This window comes from Oncorhynchus clarkii, chromosome 13, assembly GCF_045791955.1.
Source record: "Oncorhynchus clarkii lewisi isolate Uvic-CL-2024 chromosome 13, UVic_Ocla_1.0, whole genome shotgun sequence".
Classification (NCBI taxonomy): Eukaryota; Metazoa; Chordata; class Actinopteri; order Salmoniformes; family Salmonidae; genus Oncorhynchus; species Oncorhynchus clarkii.
In genome coordinates, this window is record NC_092159.1 from 45,365,054 (window position 1) to 45,390,163 (window position 25,110).

At 43.8% G+C, this 25,110-nt stretch overlaps 3 protein-coding genes across 4 annotated transcripts in view; all 3 read left to right on the plus strand.

The window, feature by feature from the left end:
- LOC139364864 (myosin-10-like) overlaps positions 1-25,110 on the plus strand; it is a 252,191-nt gene that overhangs the window by 120,202 nt on the left and 106,879 nt on the right. The window lies entirely within an intron of this gene.
- LOC139424151 (myosin heavy chain, embryonic smooth muscle isoform-like) lies at positions 17-3,130 on the plus strand. The gene is made up of 5 exons (XM_071175840.1): positions 17-34; positions 1,890-2,098; positions 2,382-2,490; positions 2,699-2,862; positions 2,974-3,130. The coding sequence occupies exons 1-5, from the start codon at positions 17-19 to the stop codon at positions 3,128-3,130; spliced, it is 657 nt and encodes a 218-aa protein (XP_071031941.1).
- Positions 13,232-17,048, plus strand: LOC139424152 (myosin heavy chain, embryonic smooth muscle isoform-like). Its single transcript, XM_071175841.1, has 5 exons — positions 13,232-13,249; positions 15,140-15,348; positions 15,632-15,740; positions 16,648-16,811; positions 16,919-17,048. The coding sequence occupies exons 1-5, from the start codon at positions 13,232-13,234 to the stop codon at positions 17,046-17,048; spliced, it is 630 nt and encodes a 209-aa protein (XP_071031942.1).

A 25,110-nucleotide genomic window follows, 5' to 3' on the forward strand; every position in this document is an offset into this window, starting at 1 on the left:
AACTGACGCAGTTACCATGCTGGCATCCAATGACGTCAGTTTGGGTGGGATTGGGAACGGCGATGGACAGCGGCTCCCAATCCCGAGGCGAACTCTGCACTTCTTTTTCTGTTTGGAGAAACATTATATATGTTATATTTGAACTAGCAGCAAATGTCACACCCAAACCACATGATCTGACCATAAAATAAAGAACTCGTTGCCCAATCATATTGAATTCTGTATCATAGGCTAACAAATAGCAAAAATACATGTTTAGAAAAATAAAACCATTGTAACCATACAGTTATACCCTCTGTCCCAAATCCTGCCATTTGGGACACATAAATAGACAATGAAACAACTAGTAATAGCTGAAAAGAATAGAATATACTCTAAATTGTAACAGAATTAGACAAATTCTAGCCCAGAATTGACACATACCTTTTTACAGCAACACAAACATCCCATTTCAGTGTATTTGTAGACTGTGCCTTATTTTACAGAACATCAAAATATGTTGTCCATTTCACATTGTGGAGTCATAAACCAAATTATGATGCGCCTGTCTACGCGTTACCAGCATAAATGGTAAACAAATCACACACACCAAAATGTTGAAAAATAATTTACAAAATTAATTCATTGTGTATTCAGAGTTATTCCTATTTCATAAAATATACAAAATAACTAGGTTCTTGCCAATACACCTGTTTTTTATTGAGAAAACATTGGGTTATCTTTCTCCCACGCTCCCTGGGCCACTGACGCGTGATTGTATGGGATATGGGAAGAGGCTAGGACATTCGAAGTAACGTTACTGTCTATCAGAATCAAAACAACTTTTATTGGCCAAGTGGCCTACATTCACACATTCACAGAATTTGACTCGATGAATTGGTGCTGCCATTAATAGACAAACGTAAAGGCACATTTACAGCCTATACAATATACAGTAAACATAAAACATATTTATTAGCTTCTATCTTCTTAAGATACTTTAGAGTAACATTTTATTATTGTCAGGTTCTGACCTTAGTTCCTTTGTTTTGTCTTTTGTTTTAGTATGGTCAGGGCGTGAGTTGGGTGGGTTGTCTATGTTAGTTTTTCTATGATTTTCTATTTCTGTATTTGGCCTGATATTGTTCTCAATCAGAGGCAGCTGTCAATTGTTGTCCTTTGTGTTTTGTGGGTGGTTATTTTCAGTCTTTGTGTGTCTGCACCAGACAGAACTGTTTCGGTTTTCACTTTGTTGTTTTGTATTTTGAAGTGTTCTTTCATCATTAAATAAGATGAACACTTACCACGCTGTGCTTTGGTTCGCTCCTCCTTCCACCTACGAGGAGAATCGTTACAATTATGGAACGTAAAATGCATATTCCACTTCAGTTGACGCTGATCTGATACAGATCGAACATAGCTTTGCAATAGTTGTTAGGAGGACCTTTGAAAAGGAGAGCTGCACACTCTAGCGCAGACTCAATAATTTGATAACCTAATATCCAACCTTTCCGACCGACAAGCTGTCTTCATCAGCGTATACTGTTAGGAGCACCTTAACACAGATGGATCTATTAATCTCTGACCGTACCTCATTGAAAAGTTGCCACTCTGCCTAGTGACTGTAAACTAAACAAAAATACTAACGTTAGTACATTTGTTGTATATTTGCTGTTCTGTAAACCCAGTTGGTCACTACCACACCAGTCACAACTGTCAACAGATCATGACATAAATGCAAAGCATCATTTGTTCTCGCAGAGTAGATTGTAGATCCTACTACCACCAGGGAACAATCCATTATTCAGCCCTACCATAAAAAGTACCCTTATCTCTCTCTCACTTTCCCCTCTTTCCTTCATTCCCTGTTTTCCTCTCTCCACCTCTCTCTTCCCCCTCTCCTCCCCCAGGTGGACACCCTGACCCTGGAGCTTGTGGCAGAGCGCAGCATGGCCCAGAAGAGTGAAAATGCGCACCAGCAGCTGGAGAGGCAGAACAAGGACTTGCGGGCCAAGCTGGGCGAGCTGGAGGGTTCCGTGAAGAGCCGGTTCAAGGCCTCCATCACCGCCCTGGAGGCCAAGATACTGCAGCTGGAGGAGCAGCTGGAGCAGGAGGCTAAGTGAGAAACACAGCAACTCTCTTATAACAACTCCATACCTTATTAGACAAGGTGAAATAGGAGACCAAGACTCAGGAGGAGTTCATGAGGGCCTTAGAACAAGCTCAGCCCGTTGGAAGAGAGGTTCTTGAATGTGATCTAAATCTTAACGTGATCAATGTAATGAGTCAAAAGCAATCTTAAGAAATGTACTTGAAGATCTATGACTGACAGCCTTTGTTACAGTGCGGTTCCTGTGGTGCTCTAACTGTCCTATGACCTCATTCCTCTGTCCTCCTATCAGGGAGCGAGCAGCGGCCAATAAGCTGGTGAGAAGGACAGAGAAGAAGCTGAAGGAGGTGTGCATGCAGGTGGAGGACGGGCGCTGCCATTCCAACCAGTACAAGGAACAGGTGAGGAGCTTGTCACGGAAGTTTGGACGTCCCAGATATTAAAGCTACAATATGTAACTTTTTTGGAGACTTAACCAAATTAACATAGAAATTTCCTACAGTAGGTTAATTCCAGTAACCACTGGACCATAGGAATGCTGAGTATTGTAAGTATTAGTATTGACTGTTCATCATTGTTGATGTCTGTTGTGACACCTGGCTGGGTCAGAGTGAGAAGGCCAACTCTCGTATGAAACAGCTGAAGAGGCAGCTTGAGGAGGAGTCCACACGTGCCAACGCCTACCGCAGGAAGCTGCAGAGGGAGCTGGACGATGCCACTGATAGCAGCGAGGGTCTCAGCCGTGAGGTCAACACACTCAAGAGCCGCCTCAGGTATTTAGAGCCCCCCCCCCCCCCCCCCACACACACAAACAGTTGTGTATATTGGCCAAATTGATGGTCCTCGTTACTAATACCTCTCCTGGCCCCCTCTGTCCCCTGCAGGCGTGGAGGCCCCATCAGTTTCTCCTGCAGCCGCTCGGGCAGGCGTCAGCTGCAGGTGGAGAGAACATCGCTCGACCTCCTATCCGACGATGAGGTGGAAAACAAGACCACGGACGCCAATGCCAACGAGACGCCAGCAGCTCCCCAACCAGAGTAGACGCGCTCCCTACAGCCAAAACCTTACCCCTGTCCTCCTAACCCCAGACACCAGCAGTGGACCCCACTACTCTGCCTTACCCCTCTATGGCAAGCTGCAGGGCCAAGCAAATCCATCACCTCCTCCGCCATTTGAATCAAACAGCCCTCTAGCTAGAATTAACCACTGTCATTTCAGCTGGTTTTCTGGCACACAGGTGGACGACTGCACACAAGTCGGTAAAAACATGTGTCTTTCATGATTGTACAGTATTGGACCAGGATATGTAAAACAAAGCACAGCATAAGCGAGGGAATTATTTTTAAATGGTAGCCTAAATGTCGATCCCACTGAATTTTTTTCATCAAAACCACCACTGTCATAGAGATACTGCAATCCACTTAGTTTAGTATAAAAATAACTATGTGACTAACTCTTTGGTAGCAGGTTTGTAGTGAATTAGATTGTACCACGCCATGTTGCCTCAGCATTCCCCCTATATATATTACCAGCAAAAGACCCTGTTAACTTTACCAATATAACCTTGTCCAATTACCCACCATTTTATATTTGACATATCAATCTACTTTAAGTGGTGTACGATAATGTGTGGAATTAGGTTTGTCAGACTTGGAGCAAAGGCCCTTTTTTTAGAAAGACAGACCAAATGTGTGCTTGACATACTATAATATTGCTATGTATAATTCTGGCTATTCAGTTATGTTTTCTGTACCATGTACAAAATACTTAACTCAAAAAGGTCTCTTTGACATCTCGTGTCACCTTCATTTCAATGCATTTCAAATGGCTGAATAATATTAGCATGATTTACAGAAGGGTAATTCATCTTTTATTGAAGTTTTATTGAGTGTTAGAGCGTTGGTTTTAATTCAGTGGTTCAGGGTAGAGCAATCAATCAATTTGAATATGCACACTTGTTGATGCCTTGATTATTAAATGTTAAACATAAATGACCATTTTGTAAATGACTAATTACATATTTGAGGCCTTTATTATTATTTTAAGCCAGAACAAATTGGGTGAAAAAAGGTTTATCTGTTTCTTTTGAAAGACACTTTTCAATAAAGACATGAGGGGGAAAAAAGTGTATAGTGTTTGAACCAGTTTCATAGCTTTAGTGTCATATTATACCATAAGCACCTCTCCCATCGTGTTGGTGTGAACCAGTGTTATAACAGAATGATTTATGGAGCCTTCTGTCTGCCAGGCAGAAAGTAGAATTTCATTGGGCTCAAAGCTTTAACATCCTGAAGGTTGTTATTATTAGTGGACTGGCTGTTGATGACCAGGTATTCATTATCTCCTTTTATTTCTAGACTTTTTTTGTTGTTGTTGTAAAAGACCAATAAACATATCCATTATAGAAAAAAAATGTTTTTCTTCTTCTTGTGCAACACATTGATGTCCTCTTAGTCTTTCCCACAGTAGTTGTGGGTCAAGACTGTCTCCAAACTGATATGTGATGTATGGTCTATGTTACATTGCCATTCATTGTTCCATTACTTCATTGTATTTGTGGTTACATTAAAACCCTGAGGGAGTGCGTAGATAGACTGTGCACAGACACACAATATTGTTGTAATATTACCTTTTTCCTCTTTTTACCCAACATGAATGAATGATAGAGATTGCCTCTTATACAGTGCATTCAGATCGTATTCACACCCCTTGACTTTTTCCACATGTTGTTATGTTACAGCCTTATTCAAAATTGATATAAAAAATCATCAATCTACACACAATACCCCACAATGACAAAGTGAAGACAGGTTTTTAGACATTGTAGCAAATTTATACAAAATAAAAAACAGAAATACTAAGGTTTGGAACGGAACACACCTGTCTATTTATTTTATTTATTTTTGATTTCACCTTTATTTAACCAGGTAGGCAAGTTGAGAACAAGTTCTTATTTACAATTGCGACCTGGCCAAGATATAGCAAAGCAGTTCGACATATACAACAACACAGAGTTACACATGGAGTAAAACAAACATACAGTCAATAATACAGTATAAACAAGTCTATATACGATGTGAGCAAATGAGGTGAGATAAGGGAGGTAAAGGCAAAAAAAGGCCATGGTGTCAAAGTAAATACAATATAGCAAGTAAAACACTGGAATGGTAGATTTGCAGTGGAAGAATGTGAAAAGTAGAAATAAAAATAATGGGGTGCAAAGGAGCAAAATAAATAAATAACATAAATACAGTAGGGAAAGAGGTAGTTGTTTGGGCTAAATTATAGGTGGGCTATGTACAGGTGCAGTAATATGTGAGCTGCTCTGACAGTTGGTGCTTAAAGCTAGTGAGGGAGATAAGTGTTTCCAGTTTCAGAGATTTTTGTAGTTCGTTCCAGTCATTGGCAGCAGAGAACTGGAAGGAGAGGCGGCCAAAGAAAGAATTGGTTTTGGGGGTGACCCTAGAGATATACCTGCTGGAGCGCGTGCTACAGGTGGGTGATGCTATGGTGACCAGCGAGCTGAGATAAGGGGGGACTTTACCTAGCAGGGTCTTGTAGATGACATGGAGCCAGTGGGTTTGGCGACGAGTATGAAGCGAGGACCAGCCAGCGAGAGGGTACAGGTCGCAATGGTGGGTAGTATATGGGGCTTTGGTGACAAAACGGATTGCACTGTGATAGACTGCATCCAATTTGTTGAGTAGGGTATTGGAGGCTATTTTGTAAATGACATCGCCGAAGTCGAGGATGGTAGGATGGTCAGTTTTACAAGGGTATGTTTGGCAGCATGAGTGAAGAATGCTTTGTTGCGAAATAGGAAGCCAATTCTAGATTTAACTTTGGATTGGAGATGTTTGATGTGGGTCTGGAAGGAGAGTTTACAGTCCAACCAGACACCTAGGTATTTGTAGTTGTCCACGTATTCTAAGTCAGAACCGTCCAGAGTAGTGATGTTGGACAGGCGGGCAGGTGCAGGCAGCGATCGGTTGAAGAGCATGAATTGAACCCTGTGGCACCCCCATAGAGACTGCCAGAGGTCCGAACAGCAGACCCTCCGATTGGACACACTGAACTCTATCAGAGAAGTAGTTGGTGAACCAGGCGAGACAATCATTTGAGAATCCAAGGCTGTCGAGTCTGCCGATGAGGATGTGGTGATTGACAGAGTCGAAAGCCTTGGCCAGATCAATGAATACGGCTGCACAGTAATGTTTCTTATCGATGGCGGTTAAGATATCGTTTAGGACCTTGAGCGTGGCTGAGGTGCACCCATGACCAGCTCTGAAACCAGATTGCATAGCAGAGAAGGTATGGTGAGATTCGAAATGGTCGGTAATCTGTTTGTTGACTTGGCTTTCGAAGACCTTAGAAAGGCAGGGTAGGATAGATATAGGTCTGTAGCAGTTTGGGTCAAGAGTGTCCCCCCCTTTGAAGAGGGGGATGACCGCAGCTGCTTTCCAATCTTTGGGAATCTCAGACGACACAAAAGAGAGGTTGAACAGGCTAGTAATAGGGGTGGCAACAATTTCGGCAGATCATTTTAGAAAGAAGGGGTCCAGATTGTCTATCCCGGCTGATGTGTAGGGGTCCAGATTTTGCAGCTCTTTTAGAACATCAGCTGACTGGATTTGGGAGAAGGAGAAATGGGGAAGGCTTGGGCGAGTTGCTGTGGGGGGTGCAGTGCTGTTGACCAGGGTAGGAGTAGCCAGGTGGAAAGCATGGCTAGCCGTAGAAAAATGCTTATTGAAATTCTCAATTATAGTGGATTTATCAGTGGTGACAGTATTTCCTATCTTCAGTGCAGTGGGCAGCTGGGAGGAGGTGTTCTTATTCTCCATGGACTTTACAGTGTCCCAGAACTTTTTGAGTTAGTGTTGCAGGAAGCAAATTTCTGCTTGAAAAAGCTAGCCTTGGCTTTTCTAACTGCCTGTGTATACTGGTTTCTAGCTTCCCTGAACAGCTGCATATCACGGGGGCTGTTCGATGCTAATGCAGAATGCCATAGGATGTTTTTGTGTTGGTTAAGGGCAGTCAGGTCTGGGGAGAACCAAGGGCTATATCTGTTCCTGGTTCTAAATTTCTTGAATGGGGCATGCTTATTTAAGATGGGTAGGAAGGCATTTAAAAAAAATAACCAGGCATCCTCTACTGACGGGATGAGATCAATATCCTTCCAGGATAACCCGGCCAGGTCGATTAGAAAGGCCTGTATAAGAAAGGTCTATATAAGGTCCCAGTTCACAGTGCATGTCAGAACAAAAACCAAACCATGAGGTCGAAGGAATTGTCCTCCATCATTCCTAAATGGAAGAAGTTTGGAACCCCAAAGACTCCTAGAGCTGGCCGCCTGGCCAAACTGAGCTATCAGGAACCTGATGATTGAACTCTTTGGCCTGAATGCCATTCGCCATGTCTGGAGGAAACCTGGCACCATTTCTACGGTGAAGCATGGTGGTGGCAGCATCATGCTGTGGGGATGTTTTTCAGCAGCAGGGACTGGTAGACTAGTCAGAATCGAGGGAAAGATGAACGGCACAAAGTACAGAGAGATGCTTGATGAAAACCAGCTCCAGAGCGTTCAGGATCTCAGACTGGGGCGAAGGTTCACCTTCCAACAGGACAACGACCCTTAGCACACAGCCAAGACAACGCAGGGGTGGCTTGGGGACAAGTCTCTGAATGTCCTTGAGTGGCCCAGCCAGAGCCCGGACTTGAACCTGATTGAACATCTCTGGAGACCTGAAAATAGCTGTGCAGCGATGCTCCCCATCCAACCCGACAGAGCTTGAGAGGATCTGCAGAGAAGAATGAGAGAAATTCCCCAAATACAGATGTGCTAAGCTTATAGCGTCATACCCAAGAAAACTTGAGGCTGTAATCGCTGCCAAAGATGCTTCAACAAAGTACTGAGTAAAGGGTCTGAATTCTTATGTAAATGTGATAGTTTAGCTTTATGTTTTCTTGATAAATTTGCAAAAAAATCTAAAAACCTGTTTTTGCTGTCATTATGGGGTAGATTGATGAGAAGAAGAAAAAATAAATTAATCCATTTTAGAATAAGGCTGTAACTTAACTAAATGTGGAAAAAGTCAAGGGATCTGAATACTTTCTGAATGCACTGTAGGTACATTTATTCACTACCATGTACAGTAAAATAACATTAATTGCACTAGGTCGGTGAGATGTTTTATATTTATATAATTGTAAACATACAGTAGATGGCCTATAGTGGGTACATGCTTTGTGGTGTAGGCTGTTTCTTCTGGTGGTCTAGGGCAGCCTGGTGGTCTAGTGCAGCCTGATGTCCAGGTGGTCTAGGGCAGCCTGGTGTTCTGGTGGTCTAGGATAGTCTGATGGTGGTCTAGGGCAGCTTGAAGGTGGTGTAGGGCAGCTTGATGGTGGTGTAGGGCAGCTTGATGGTGGTGTAGGGAGAATTGATGGTGGTCTAGGGCAGCTTGATGGTGGTCTAAGGCAGTTGATGGTGGTCTAGGGCAGCTTGATGGTGGTGTAGGGCAGCTTGATGGTGGTGTAGGGCAGCTTGATGGTAGTCTAGGGCAGCTTGATGTTGGTGTAGGGCAGCTTGATGGTGGTCTAGGGCAGCTTGATGGTGGTGTAGGGCAGTCTGATGGTGTTCTAGGGCAGCTTGATGGTGGTGATGGGCAGCCTGATGGTGGTCTAGGGCAGCTTTATGGTGGTCTAAGGCAGTTGAGGGTGGTGTAGGGCAGCCTAATTTGATTCATCTGATGTTTCTTGGTGTGTGGTAGGTGCTACTCCAGGTGGTTCCTGAGCGCTGTGCCTCTCCCTGAGTTTAATGATGGGTTCTCCTGGTCCTTCTCCTGGTAGTGAGGAGCCTGGTCTCCTTCACCTGCTCCACTTCAATGATAAATGACAGGGAGATCTTACATGTACATACAATGTCTGAAATATAACACATACAGAAGGATTACAGGTTAAAGGGATAACTCTTAATGCGTGGTCAATGAATCATCTTTCTAGCTTTGGTAAAAACCTTTTTTTCTTCTTGATGACTGATTGTCGTCATTGACTCCATTTGTGACATTCTTCTCAAATTTGTGGCCTAGAGCCTTACCTGCAGACATAGAACAGGATGTAGGCAGTCTGTGCAATCGCCTTCAGCACAGTGGCCTCATCTGTCCTCAAGACATGTGCGTCATCCAGGCAGAGCCACCCACTGCCACGGCTGTCCAAAACATCACTGATGTAGTGGCCTAGGGAACAAGGGAAACAAAATAGAGTGTACATTAAGCTTTCAGAATTGTGTGTGCGTGCCTGCATACCTGCGTGCCTGCATACCTGCGTGCCTGCATGCCTGCATACCTGTATACATGTTGTCTCCCAGATGTGAGATCACACTTGACAATTTGTAGATATTGTCTGGCTGGTGTCTCTGTAAGGAAACACATTTAATAATAGGATTGTTATTTTGTCTACAGGATAGGGGTGCCTTCTATAACTGCCTTATCTTGATCCGCCCACTATCTCAACTATCTCAACTATCTCAACTGGATCTAATTATCTGTTATCTGTTCTATTTCTCTCTCTCTCTCTCTCTCTCTCTCTCTCTCTCTCTCTCTCCTCACCACAGCGGCTGCCTGCTGCTTTTCCTCACTGTCAGCTGGTTTCTCTAGCTGTTCAGAGGAATTTGAAGCTGGTGGGGGTATATCAAATATAGTGTAAATACAAACCAGAAAGTGAAGTGGAAACCTATCAACAAATTCACTTTTAACTTCAGCTTCCGACTTGCTTTCCTCAACAGTCCTGTTTCATGAGAGGGTATTATGCATGATGTCAGTAACACAATGTCCTACCTGGTCTATCAAGGGTGCCTTTCGGGGAGTTTGCAGGTTTGTTGTCCATGTTGTTTTTCCCCAGGGAGCTTGCCCTGTGTAAATTGATGGCATTGAAAATAAATATCTAGTGTGTGAAAATCATGGTGTGTGTTGGCTACTCAATGTGCAATGTCCCCAAACAGAGTGTAAACCAACCTGGCTCCATACTGGACATGGGCTGTCTTCCCACATACGGCTGGGAGGGTTATTTCTGCAGGGATGGACATGGGATCATCCACCTTCTCTGGCTCCCAGTTGCCTACAGTAAATCGCTTGATATGAAGCATTAGCACCCTGCTCAGAGACAGGCAGACAGGCAGGCAGGCAGGCGGGCGGGCGGGCGGGTGGGCGGGCGGATGGACGGACGACCAGGCAGGCATTCACAGACACAGACGACCAGGCAGGCATTCACACAGACAAAGGAATCAGTCTTGTACTCAAATCAATAACCCAGTTTGGTGAGTTAGATCAGGACTGTCAATTGTAATCTGAGATGATGATGGGGGGACTCACCGGGGCAGCGTGAGGAAGTGCCTAGTCACAGATGCCATGCTGCCTGAGCACACCCTGCATGCACACTCTAACGCAGATGGCTAGGTGACAAAGGATAGCAATACAATTATGAACATTATGACATTAATGATAGTGTTCCTTGACATACTAACTCTTGGTTTAAGCTAAGTGCTGACCTTAAAGTAGAGGTCCAGGCTGTGTGGCAGGTAATGGCTCAGGCTCAGGGACAAGTGATTGTAATCCTCCTGACCATACACTATAACTCCACAGCTTCAGAAGTACGGAGAGAAATGCATCAGCTATCCAACACAAACCTTTTGATCCCTCTACACACTATCTTAATGCTTTACCTCTGTATCCTGCATGTTATGCTGACATTAAACCTCTTCACAAATGTGATGACGACATCAAGGTACACCGTATACAAATGACAGCTGTTACCTGGTGCAGATACGGGAAGTCTTCAGCTTGAATTCTAACTGCTTCACGGGGCAGGTGTATGGCTCTGGTGAGCCCTTTAATGCCATACCCTCCTCCTTCAGCTGAAAGAGGAGGAGCAACACACATTCATGGGCATCCTAAGAGAAGAATGGGAAAGAAGCAGAAAATACATCAACAATTACAACTGAAACAGAGCTGAGGAAAAACACTGTCACTTGTCCCAGGTTTATTGTTAAGTGAGTCTTTTAGCAAATAATATCTTACCTGTTCATAGTCTTCCTCATAGTCCTCATTGACAACGGAAAGACAGCGCTTGACTGTTTGTAGGATTTTCTTATTTTCCTTGTTCTTAGCATTAACAGTGCCTCCAGAAAGCCTGGCCTGATGTAACTCGGCAAAGCAGCTGTGGAGGGAGACAAAGAGCATGCATTCAGGTTTCACTCTCTCACCTTGGCCACAGATTAGCTCTGTGCTTCTACTTTAGCCTCTGATCAAATATGATTCAACTGATTCCTGACTGTGACAGGAAATCATCTCTGGTGTTAATCAGAAGCTGAGTTGGGTGTGGTTTTATCTTAAAAATCATATGAGACACTGAGTGTACGAAGGACAATATATATCCATCCATCCATCCATACCTACATTCATACATAGATAGATAGATAGAGAGAGAGAGAGAGAGAGAGATAGAGAGAGAGAGAGAGATAGATAGATAGATAGATGGATACATACATACATACCACAGGAGGTTGATGGCAACTTAATTGGGGAGGGTTGGTGGCAATGGCTGGAGCGGAATCAGTGGAATGCTATCAAATACATCAAACATATGGTTTCCATGTGTTTGATGCCATTCCATTTGCTCCATTTCAGACATCATTACGAGCCGTCCTCCCCTCAGCAGCCTCCACTGACACATACATTGAGGCGGAACTTGTGTACTGTAACTATAAGCGTCTAGGTGGGTGGGTCAGTGTGTGTACAGGTGGGACAGGAGGGTGAGAGCGAGGCTGTATACCATAGCAGTTTAGAGGAGGGGGAGGAACTCCAGATGTTCTGCTGTCTCAGGATGTCTCTGCAAAATGCTGGCAGCCCCAGCAGGCACTGCAGAGCAGAGTTCATGAAGCAGGTGTTGCCAATATTAGGCAACCTGTGGGAAAGAAGCCATCAGTTACACACTAATATCTGAACTGTGGACCAAAGGTAAACTAATGAATGGATTTGTAATGGATTTGTATTTAAAACAAAAAGCAGAGCTCAGAGATAAGAGTAGGTGTATGTGTGTGTGTGTAGATGTGTGTGTGTTTACCCGAGGAGCTTGGTGTTGTCTTCGCCCTCGCCTGTGCAGCTCTGCTCCCCCAGCTGGGTGCTACTCTTGCTGAACAGGTTGGGAAGGTGAGCCATGGCTTCCCGAGACCTGACCAATGGCCTGGAGGAAGAGAGACAGGGTAGAGGCCTCAGTAGCAGTAGCTCAACACCAATCGGTCTGTTTGAACACTGTTTTAATGTACAGGCATACAGATATTCCTTACCATGTCATGGTGTGAGTGACCATTCTTATGTAGAGTTGAGTGAGATGAAGGTGGCTATTGTATACAGTACTTACCTCTCCAAGGAGACAGAGGAAGCCTTCAGGTCAATGGAGGCCTCTGCAGAGAGAGACCGAGAGACGGAGAGCGGTAAGAGAGAAGCTTTGTCAAAGATGAATTGAGACAAGTAGCACCAAAAAATGGCACCCGTTTACAGACCTGCGATGCCAGCAAATAGGGGTACCATTCTCTTTGTCTGTGGAACAACTGCCCCCACCTCTTTGACCTCAGAGCTCATAAGATCTCTGTAAAGACACACAGACATATGCATTAGGTTAGCTATATTATATTGGCTTTTTCATTTCAATTTAATGGTGTTGGTTGGCATGAAATGTGATATCAGGATGCAGTACCTGGCAGTCTCACTGTCTTTGTTGGTTTCTCCATGGTGGTCCAGGGGGTTTGGAGAGGAGGACTGGGGGGCAGGGGAGGAGACGTGGGTTGTGGAAGAAGGGCAGGCAGGACTGGGGGGAGTGGCAGAGGAGGATAACTGAGTTGACATGTGGAGAGAGGAGAGGGAACAGAGGCCGAAGAACTTGGAGAGAGTGGAAGGGGATCTGACAGGGGATCCAGGGGGTGAGGGGGGTGAGGGAGTGCCGATTGATGTTCGGCCAGACAAGGGGTCGAGGGGCGTCAGAGATGTTGTAGACGGTTTCAAATGGAAAGAAGAGACAAAGGAAGAATCAAGTTGGTGGTGATCCTTTACGTTCTTCTTCTCCCGGTTTTTCCAAACTGACGCAGTTACCATGCTGGCATCCAATGACGTCAGTTTGGGTGGGATTGGGAACGGCGATGGACAGCGGCTCCCAATCCCGAGGCGAACTCTGCACTTCTTTTTCTGTTTGGAGAAACATTATATATGTTATATTTGAACTAGCAGCAAATGTCACACCCAAACCACATGATCTGACCATAAAATAAAGAACTCGTTGCCCAATCATATTGAATTCTGTATCATAGGCTAACAATTAGCAAATATACATGTTTAGAAAAATAAAACCATTGTAACCATACAGTTATACCCTCTGTCCCAAATCCTGCCATTTGGGACACATAAATAGACAATGAAACAACTAGTAATAGCTGAAAAGAATAGAATATACTCTAAATTGTAACAGAATTAGACAAATTCTAGCCCAGAATTGACACATACCTTTTTACAGCAACACAAACATCCCATTTCAGTGTATTTGTAGACTGTGCCTTATTTTACAGAACATCAAAATATGTTGTCCATTTCACATTGTGATGTCATAAACCAAATTATGATGCGCCTGTCTACGCGTTACCAGCATAAATAGTAAACAAATCACACACACCAAAATGTTGAAAAATAATTTACAAAATTAATTCATTGTGTATTCAGAGTTATTCCTATTTCATAAAATATACAAAATAACTAGGTTCTTGCCAATACACCTGTTTTTTATTGAGAAAACATTGGGTTATCTTTCTCCCACGCTCCCTGGGCCACTGACGCGTGATTGTATGGGATATGGGAAGAGGCTAGGACATTCGAAGTAACGTTACTGTCTATCAGAATCAAAACAACTTTTATTGGCCAAGTGGCCTACATTCACACATTCACAGAATTTGACTCGATGAATTGGTGCTGCCATTAATAGACAAACGTAAAGGCACATTTACAGCCTATACAATATACAGTAAACATAAAACATATTTATTAGCTTCTATCTTCTTAAGATACTTTAGAGTAACATTTTATTATTGTCAGGTTCTGACCTTAGTTCCTTTGTTTTGTCTTTTGTTTTAGTATGGTCAGGGCGTGAGTTGGGTGGGTTGTCTATGTTAGTTTTTCTATGATTTTCTATTTCTGTATTTGGCCTGATATTGTTCTCAATCAGAGGCAGCTGTCAATTGTTGTCCCTGATTGAGAACCATATTTAGTTAGCCTGTTTTCCTTTGTGTTTTGTGGGTGGTTATTTTCAGTCTTTGTGTGTCTGCACCAGACAGAACTGTTTTGGTTTTCACTTTGTTGTTTTGTATTTTGAAGTGTTCTTTCATCATTAAATAAGATGAACACTTACCACGCTGTGCTTTGGTTCGCTCCTCCTTCCACCTACAAGGAGAATCGTTACAATTATGGAACGTAAAATGCATATTCCACTTCAGTTGACGCTGATCTGATACAGATCGAACATAGCTTTGCAATAGTTGTTAGGAGGACCTTTGAAAAGGAGAGCTGCACACTCTAGCGCAGACTCAATAATTTGATAACCTAATATCCAACCTTTCCGACCGACAAGCTGTCTTCATCAGCGTATACTGTTAGGAGCACCTTAACACAGATGGATCTATTAATCTCTGACCGTACCTCATTGAAAAGTTGCCACTCTGCCTAGTGACTGTAAACTAAACAAAAATACTAACGTTAGTACATTTGTTGTATATTTGCTGTTCTGTAAACCCAGTTGGTCACTACCACACCAGTCACAACTGTCAACAGATCATGACATAAATGCAAAGCATCATTTGTTCTCGCAGAGTAGATTGTAGATCCTACTACCACCAGGGAACAATCCATTATTCAGCCCTACCATAAAAAGTACCCTTATCTCTCTCTCACTTTCCCCTCTTTCCTTCATTCCCTGTTTTCCTCTCTCCACCTCTCTCTTCCCCGTCTCCTCCCCCAGGTGGACACCCTGACCCTAGAGCTTGTGGCAGAGCGCAGCATGGCCCAGAAGAGTGAAAATGCGCACCAGCAGCTGGAGAGGCAGAACAAGGACTTGCGGGCCAAGCTGGGCGAGCTGGAGGGTTCCGTGAAGAGCCGGTTTGAGGCCTCCATCACCGCCCTGGAGGCCAAGATACTGCAGCTGGAGGAGCAGCTGGAGCAGGAGGCTAAGTGAGAAACACAGCAACTCTCTTATAACAACTCCATACCTTATTAGACAAGGTGAAATAAGAGACCAAGACTCAGGAGGAGTTCATGAGGGCCTTAGAACAAGCTCAGCCCGTTGGAAGAGAGGTTCTTGAATGTGATCTAAATCTTAATGTGATCAATGTAATGAGTCAAAAGCAATCTTAAGAAATGTACTTGAAGATCTATGACTGACAGCCTTTGTTACAGTGCGGTTCCTGTGGTGCTCTAACTGTCCTATGACCTAATTCCTCTGTCCTCCTATCAGGGAGCGAGCATCAGCCAATAAGCTTGTGAGAAGGACAGAGAAGAAGCTGAAGGAGGTGTGCATGCAGGTGGAGGACGAGCGCTGCCATTCCGACCAGTACAAGGAACAGGTGAGGAGCTTGTCACGGAAGTTTGTACGTCCCAGATATTAAAGCTACAATATGTAATTTTTTTGGAGACTTAACCAAATTAACATAGAAATTTGAGTTATAGATATTTAATTCTCATTGAAAACAAGTCTAAGAAGCGATAGATCCGTTCTAAGTGCTCCATTTCTATGCTTTGCGTTCTTAAGTTTAGTTTTTGCGTCTTTCACTTTCAGTTTTGTACAACAGCTGAAAATATATAGATTTTTGGTTATGGATTCTCTACACAATGACTGCTTGTTTTGGCACAAACAGAAATTAGGTGAATTCTGCATAGTCCATTTTTAAGATGTTCCACAGCTAAAGAAGGATTTCTATCCAATTCAGTACAACTTGCAAAGGTGGGACAGGATTGGATAGGTGTGAAGATTTAGGATTGGAGTCTTTCCGAGAGGTTCTTGAATGTGATCTAAATCTTAACGTGATCAATGTAATGAGTCAAAAGCAATCTTAAGAAATGTACTTGAAGATCTATGACTGACAGCATTTGTTACAGTGCGGTTCCTGTGGTGCTCTAACTGTCCTATGACCTCATTCCTCTGTCCTCCTATCAGGGAGCGAGCAGCGGCCAATAAGCTTGTGAGAAGGACAGAGAAGAAGCTGAAGGAGGTGTGCATGCAGGTGGAGGACGGGCGCTGCCATTCCAACCAGTACAAGGAACAGGTGAGGAGCTTGTCACGGAAGTTTGGACGTCCCAGATATTAAAGCTACAATATGTAACTTTTTTGGAGACTTAACCAAATTAACATAGAAATTTCCTACAGTAGGTTAATTCCAGTAACCACTGGACCATAGGAATGCTGAGTATTGTAAGTATTAGTATTGACTGTTCATCATTGTTGATGTCTGTTGTGACACCTGGCTGGGTCAGAGTGAGAAGGCCAACTCTTGTATGAAACAGCTGAAGAGGCAGCTTGAGGAGGAGTCCACACGTGCCAACGCCTACCGCAGGAAGCTGCAGAGGGAGCTGGACGATGCCACTGATAGCAGCGAGGGTCTCAGCCGTGAGGTCAACACACTCAAGAGCCGCCTCAGGTATTTAGAGCCCCCCCCCCACACACACACACAAACAGTTGTGTATATTGGCCAAATTGATGGTCCTCGTTACTAATACCTCTCCTGGCCCCCTCTGTCCCCTGCAGGCGTGGAGGCCCCATCAGTTTCCCCTGCAGCCGCTCGGGCAGGCGTCAGCTGCAGGTGGAGAGAACATCGCTCGACCTCCTATCCGACGATGAGGTGGAAAACAAGACCACGGACGCCAATGCCAACTAGACGCCAGCAGCTCCCCAACCAGAGTAGACGCGCTCCCTACAGCCAAAACCTTACCCCTGTCCTCCTAACCCCAGACACCAGCAGTGGACCCCACTACTCTGCCTTACCCCTCTATGGCAAGCTGCAGGGCCAAGCAAATCCATCACCTCCTCCGCCATTTGAATCAAACAGCCCTCTAGCTAGAATTAACCACTGTCATTTCAGCTGGTTTACTGGCACACAGGTGGACGACTGCACACAAGTCGGTAAAAACATGTGTCTTTCATGATTGTACAGTATTGGACCAGGATATGTAAAACAAAGCACAGCATAAGCGAGGGAATTATTTTTAAATGGTAGCCTAAATGACGATCCCACTGAATTTTTTTCATCAAAACCACCACTGTCATAGAGATACTGCAATCCACTTAGTTTAGTATAAAAATAACTATGTGACTAACTCTTTGGTAGCAGGTTTGTAGTGAATTAGATTGTACCACGCCATGTTGCCTCAGCATTCCCCCTATATATATGACCAGCAAAAGACCCTGTTAACTTTACCAATATAACCTTGTCCAATTACCAACCATTTTATATTTGACATATCAATCTACTTTAAGTGGTGTACGATAATGTGTGGAATTAGGTTTGTCAGACTTGGAGCAAAGGCCCTTTTTTTAGAAAGACAGACCAAATGTGTGCTTGACATACTATAATATTGCTATGTATAATTCTGGCTATTCAGTTATGTTTTCTGCACCATGTACAAAATACTTAACTCAAAAAGGTCTCTTTGACATCTCGTGTCACCTTCATTTCAATGCATTTCAAATGGCTGAATAATATTAGCATGATTTACAGAAGGGTAATTCATCTTTTATTGAAGTTTTATTGAGTGTTAGAACGTTGGTTTTAATTCAGTGGTTCAGGGTAGAGCAATCAATCAATTTGAATATGCACACTTGTTGATGCCTTGATTATTAAATGTTAAACATAAATGACCATTTTGTAAATGACTAATTACATATTTGAGGCCTTTATTATTATTTTAAGCCAGAACAAATTGGGGGAAAAAAGGTTTATCTGTTTCTTTTGAAAGACACTTCTCAATAAAGACATGAGGGGGAAAAAAGTGTATAGTGTTTGAACCAGTTTCATAGCTTTAGTGTCATATTATACCATAAGCACCTCTCCCATCGTGTTGGTGTGAACCAGTGTTATAACAGAATGATTTATGGAGCCCTCTGTCTGACAGGCAGAAAGTAGAATTTCATTGGGTTCAAAGCTTTAACATCCTGAAGGTTGTTAATTATTAGTGGACTGGCTGTTGACGACCAGGTATTCATTATCTCCTTTTATTTCTTGTATTTCTAGACTTTTTTTGTTGTTGTTGTAAAAGACCAATAAACATATCCATTATAGAAAAATATTGTTTTTCTTCTTCTTGTGCAACACATTGATGTCCTCTTAGTCTTTCCCACAGTAGTTGTGGGTCAAGACTGTCTCCAAACTGATATGTGATGTATGGTCTATGTTACATTGCCATTCATAGTTCCATTACTTCATTGTATTTGTGGTTACATTAAAACCCTGAGGGAGTGCGTAGATAGACTGTGCACAGACACACAATATTGTTGTAATATGAACTTTTTCCTCTTTTTACCCAACATGAATGAATGATAGAGATTGCCTCTTATACAGTGCATTCAGATCGTATTCACACCCCTTGACTTTTTCCACATGTTGTTATGTTACAGCCTTATTCAAAATGGATATAAAAAATCATCAATCTACACACAATACCCCATAATGACAAAGTGAAGACAGGTTTTTAGACATTGTAGCAAATTTATACAAAATAAAAAACAGAAATACTAAGGTTTGGAACGGAACACACCTGTCTATTTATTTTATTTATTTTTGATTTCACCTTTATTTAACCAGGTAGGCAAGTTGAGAACAAGTTCTCATTTACAATTGCGACCTGGCCAAGATAAAGCAAAGCAGTTCGACACATACAACAACACAGAGTTACACATGGAGTAAAACAAACATACAGTCAATAATACAGTATAAACAAGTCTATATACGATGTGAGCAAATGAGGTGAGATAAGGGAGGTAAAGGCAAAAAAAGGCCATGGTGTCAAAGTAAATACAATATAGCAAGTAAAACACTGGAATGGTAGATTTGCAGTGGAAGAATGTGAAAAGTATAAATAAAAATAATGGTGTGCAAAGGAGCAAAATAAATAAATAACATAAATACAGTAGGGAAAGAGGTAGTTGTTTGGGCTAAATTATAGGTGGGCTATGTACAGGTGCAGTAATCTGTGAGCTGCTCTGACAGTTGGTGCTTAAAGCTAGTGAGGGAGATAAGTGTTTCCAGTTTCAGAGATTCTTGTAGTTCGTTCCAGTCATTGGCAGCAGAGAACTGGAAGGAGAGGCGGCCAAAGAAAGAATTGGTTTTGGGGGTGACCCTAGAGATATACCTGCTGGAGCGCGTGCTACAGGTGGGTGATGCTATGGTGACCAGCGAGCTGAGATAAGGGGGGACTTTACCTAGCAGGGTCTTGTAGATGACATGGAGCCAGTGGGTTTGGCGACGAGTATGAAGCGAGGGCCAGCCAGCGAGAGGGTACAGGTCGCAATGGTGGGTAGTATATGGGGCTTTGGTGACAAAACGGATTGCACTGTGATAGACTGCATCCAATTTGTTGAGTAGGGTATTGGAGGCTATTTTGTAAATGACATCGCCAAAGTTGAGGATGGTAGGATGGTCAGTTTTACAAGGGTATGTTTGGCAGCATGAGTGAAGAATGCTTTGTTGCGAAATAGGAAGCCAATTCTAGATTTAACTTTGGATTGGAGATGTTTGATGTGGGTCTGGAAGGAGAGTTTACAGTCCAACCAGACACCTAGGTATTTGTAGTTGTCCACGTATTCTAAGTCAGAACCGTCCAGAGTAGGGATGTTGGACAGGCGGGCAGGTGCAGGCAGCGATCGGTTGAAGAGCATGCATTTAGTTTTACTTGTATTTAAGAGCAATTGGAGGCCACGGAAGGAGAGTTATGTGGTATTGAAGCTTGCCTGGAGGGTTGTTAACACAGTGTCCAAAGAAGGGCCAGAAGTATACAGAATGGTGTCGTCTGCGTAGAGGTGGATCAGAGACTCACCAGCAGCAAGAGCGACATCATTGATGTATACAGAGAAGAGAGTCGGTCCAAGAATTGAACCCTGTGGCACCCCCATAGAGACTGCCAGAGGTCCGGACAGCAGACCCTCCGATTTGACACACTGAACTCTATCAGAGAAGTAGTTGGTGAACCAGGCGAGACAATCATTTGAGAAACCAAGGCTGTCGAGTCTGCCGATGAGGATGTGGTGATTGACAGAGTCGAAAGCCTTGGCCAGATCAATGAATATGGCTGCACAGTAATGTTTCTTATCGATGGCGGTTAAGATATCGTTTAGGACCTTGAGCGTGGCTGAGGTGCACCCATGACCAGCTCTGAAACCAGATTGCATAGCAGAGAAGGTATGGTGAGATTCGAAATGGTCGGTAATCTGTTTGTTGACTTGGCTTTCGAAGACCTTAGAAAGGCAGGGTAGGATAGATATAGATCTGTAGCAGTTTGGGTCAAGAGTGTCCCCCCCTTTGAAGAGGGGGATGACCGCAGCTGCTTTCCAATCTTTGGGAATCTCAGACGACACGAAAGAGAGGTTGAACAGGCTAGTAATAGGGGTGGCAACAATTTCAGCAGATAATTTTAGAAAGAAGGGGTCCAGATTGTCTAGCCCGGCTGATGTGTAGGGGTCCAGATTTTGCAGCTCTTTTAGAACATCAGCTGACTGGATTTGGGAGAAGGAGAAATGGGGAAGGCTTGGGCGAGTTGCTGTGGGGGGTGCAGTGCTGTTGACCGGGGTAGGAGTAGCCAGGTGGAAAGCATGGCCAGCCGTAGAAAAATGCTTATTGAAATTCTCAATTATAGTGGATTTATCAGTGGTGACAGTATTTCCTATCTTCAGTGCAGTGGGCAGCTTGAAGGAGGTGTTCTTATTCTCCATGGACTTTACAGTGTCCCAGACCTTTTTGAGTTAGTGTTGCAGGAAGCAAATTTATGATTGAAAAAGCTAGCTTTGGCTTTTCTAACTGCCTGTGTATACTGGTTTCTAGCTTCCCTGAACAGCTGCATATCACAGGGGCTGTTCGATGCTAATGCAGAATGCCATAGGATGTTTTTGTGTTGGTTAAGGGCAGTCAGGTCTGGGGAGAACCAAGGGCTATATCTGTTCCTGGTTCTAAATTTCTTGAATGGGGCATGCTTATTTAAGATGGGTAGGAAGGCATTTAAAAAAAATAACCAGGCATCCTCTACTGACGGGATGAGATCAATATCCTTCCAGGATACCCCGGCCAGGTCGATTAGAAAGGCCTGTATAAGAAAGGTCTATATAAGGTCCCAGTTCACAGTGCATGTCAGAACAAAAACCAAACCATGAGGTCGAAGGAATTGTCCTCCATCATTCCTAAATGGAAGAAGTTTGGAACCCCAAAGACTCCTAGAGCTGGCCGCCTGGCCAAACTGAGCTATCAGGAACCTGATGATTGAACTCTTTGGCCTGAATGCCATTCGCCATGTCTGGAGGAAACCTGGCACCATTTCTACGGTGAAGCATGGTGGTGGCAGCATCATGCTGTGGGGATGTTTTTCAGCAGCAGGGACTGGTAGACTAGTCAGAATCGAGGGAAAGATGAACGGCACAAAGTACAGAGAGATGCTTGATGAAAACCAGCTCCAGAGCGTTCAGGATCTCAGACTGGGGCGAAGGTTCACCTTCCAACAGGACAATGACCCTTAGCACACAGCCAAGACAACGCAGGGGTGGCTTGGGGACAAGTCTCGGAATGTCCTTGAGTGGCCCAGCCAGAGCCCGGACTTGAACCTGATTGAACATCTCTGGAGACCTGAAAATAGCTGTGCAGCGATGCTCCCCATCCAACCCGACAGAGCTTGAGAGGATCTGCAGAGAAGAATGAGAGATACTCCCCAAATACAGATGTGCTAAGCTTATAGCGTCATACCCAAGAAAACTTGATGCTGTAATCGCTGCCAAAGATGCTTCAACAAAGTACTGAGTAAAGGGTCTGAATTTTTATGTAAATGTGATAGTTTAGCTTTATGTTTTCTTGATAAATTTGCAAAAAAATCTAAAAACCTGTTTTTGCTGTCATTATGGGGTAGATTGATGAGAAGAAGAAAAAATAAATTAATCAATTTTAGAATAAGGCTGTAACTTAACTAAATGTGGAAAAAGTCAAGGGATCTGAATACTTTCTGAATGCACTGTAGGTACATTTATTCACTACCATGTACAGTAAAATAACATTAATTGCACTAGGTCGGTGAGATGTTTTATATTTATATAATTGTAAACATACAGTAGATGGCCTAGAGTGGGTACATGCTTTGTGGTGTAGGCTGTTTCTTCTGGTGGTCTAGGGCAGCCTGGTGTTCTGGTGGTCTAGGGCAGCCTGGTGTTCTGGTGGTCTAGGGCAGCTTGGTGTCTAGGTTGTTTAGGGCAGCGTGATGTCCTAATGGTCTAGGATAGTCTGATGGTGGTCTAGGGCAGCTTGATGGTGGTGTAGGGCAGCTTGATGGTGGTGTAGGGCAGCTTGATGGTGGTGTAGGGAGAATTGATGGTGGTCTAGGGCAGCTTGATGTTGGTGTAGGGCAGCTTGATGGTGGTCTAGGGCAGCTTGATGGTGGTCTAAGGCAGTTGATGGTGGTCTAGGGCAGCTTGATGGTGGTGTAGGGCAGCTTGATGGTGGTGTAGGGCAGCTTGATGGTGGTCTAAGGCAGTTGAGGGTGGTGTAGGTTAGCCTAATTCGATTAATCTGATGTTTCTTGGTGTGTGGTAGGTGCTAATCCAGGTGGTCCCTGAGCGCTGTGCCTCTCCCTGAGTTTAATGATGGGTTCTCCTGGTCCTTCTCCTGGTAGTGAGGGGCCTGGTCTCCTTCACCTGCTCCACTTCAATGAGAAATGACAGGGAGATCTTACATGTACATACAATGTCTGAAAAATAACACATACAGAGGGATTACAGGTTAAAGGGATAACTCTTAATGCGTGGTCAATGAATCATCTTTCTAGCTTTGGTAAAACCTTTTTTTTTTCTTGATGACTGATTGTCGTCATTGACTCCATTTGTGACATTCTTCTCAAATTTGTGGCCTAGAGCCTTACCTGCAGACATAGAACAGGATGTAGGCAGTCTGTGCAATCGCCCTCAGCACAGTGGCCTCGTCTGTCCTCAAGACATGTGCGTCATCCAGGCAGAGCCACCCACTGCCACGGCTGTCCAAAACATCACTGATGTAGTGGCCTAGGGAACAAGGGAAACAAAATAGAGTGTACATTAAGCTTTCAGAATTGTGTGTGCGTGCCTGCATACCTGCGTGCCTGCATACCTGCATGCCTGCATACCTGTATACATGTTGTCTCCCAGATGTGAGATCACACTTGACAATTTGTAGATATTGTCTGGCTGGTGTCTCTGTAAGGAAACACATTTAATAATAGGATTGTTATTTTGTCTACAGGATAGGGGTGCCTTCTATAACTGCCTCATCTTGATCCGCCCACTATCTCAACTATCTCTAATTATCTGTTATCTGTTATCTGTTCTATTTCTCTCTCTCTCTCTCTCTCTCTCTCTCTCTCTCTCTCTCTCTCTCTCTCTCTCTCTCTCTCTCTCTCTCTCTCTCTCTCTCTCTCTCTCTCTCTCTCTCTCTCTCTCCTCACCACAGCGGCTGCCTGCTGCTTTTCCTCACTGTCAGCTGGTTTCTCTAGCTGGTCAGAGGAATTTGAAGCTGGTGGGGGTATATCAAATATAGTGTAAATACAAACCAGAAAGTGAAGTGGAAACCTATCAACAAATATACTTTTAACTTCAGCTTCCGACTTGCTTTCCTCAACAGTCCTGTTTCATGAGAGGGTATTATGCATGATGTCAGTAACATAATGTCCTACCTGGTCTATCAAGGGTGCCTTTCGGGGAGTTTGCAGGTTTGTTGTCCTTGTTGTTTTTCCCCAGGGAGCTTGCCCTGTGTAAATTGATGGCATTGAAAATAAATATCTAGTGTGTGAAAATCATGGTGTGTGTTGGCTACTCAATGTGCAATGTCCCCAAACAGAGTGTAAACCAACCTGGCTCCATACTGGACAGGGGCTGTCTTCCCACATACGGCTGGGAGGGTTATTTCTGCAGGGATGGACATGGGATCATCCACCTTCTTTGGCTCCCAGTCGCCTGCAGTAAATCGCTTGATATGAAGCATTAGGACCCTGCTCAGAGACAGACAGGCAGGCAGGCAGGCATTCACAAAGACAGACAGACAGACAGACAGACAGACAGACAGACAGAAAGACAGACAGACAGACAGACAGACAGACAGACAGACAGACAGACAGACAGACAGAGACAGACAGACAGACAGACAGACAGACAGACAGACAGACAGACAGACAGACAGACAGACAGACAGACAGACATTCACATACACAGACGTCCAGGCAGGCATTCACACAGACAAAGGAATCAGTCTTGTACTCAATTCAATAACCCAGTTTGGTGAGTTAGATCAGGACTGTCAATTGTAATCTGAGATGATGATGGGGGGACTCACCGGGGCAGCGTGAGGAAGTGCATAGTCACAGATGCCATGCTGCCTGAGCACACCCTGCATGCACACTCTAACGCAGATGGCTAGGTGACAAAGGATAGCAATACAATTATGAACATTATGACATTAATGATAGTGTTCCTTGACATACTAACTCTTGGTTTAAGCTAAGTGCTGACCTTAAAGTAGAGGTCCAGGCTGTGTGGCAGGTAATGGCTCAGGCTCAGGGACAAGTGATTGTAATCCTCCTGACCATACACTATAACTCCACAGCTTCAGAAGTACGGAGAGAAATGCATCAGCTATCCAACACAAACCTTTTGATCCCTCTACACACTCTCTTAATGCTTTACCTCTGTATCCTGCATGTTATGCTGACATTAAACCTCCTCACAAA

Bases quoted from the DNA above. Each gene is read 5' to 3' on its own strand.
- LOC139424151 (XM_071175840.1), top strand. The intron at 2,099-2,381 runs GTGAGAAACACA...TCCTCCTATCAG, and splicing joins CAGCTGGAGCAGGAGGCTAA to GGAGCGAGCAGCGGCCAATA. The intron at 2,863-2,973 runs GTATTTAGAGCC...TGTCCCCTGCAG, and splicing joins ACACTCAAGAGCCGCCTCAG to GCGTGGAGGCCCCATCAGTT.
- LOC139424152 (XM_071175841.1), top strand. The intron at 15,349-15,631 runs GTGAGAAACACA...TCCTCCTATCAG, and splicing joins CAGCTGGAGCAGGAGGCTAA to GGAGCGAGCATCAGCCAATA. The intron at 16,812-16,918 runs GTATTTAGAGCC...TGTCCCCTGCAG, and splicing joins ACACTCAAGAGCCGCCTCAG to GCGTGGAGGCCCCATCAGTT.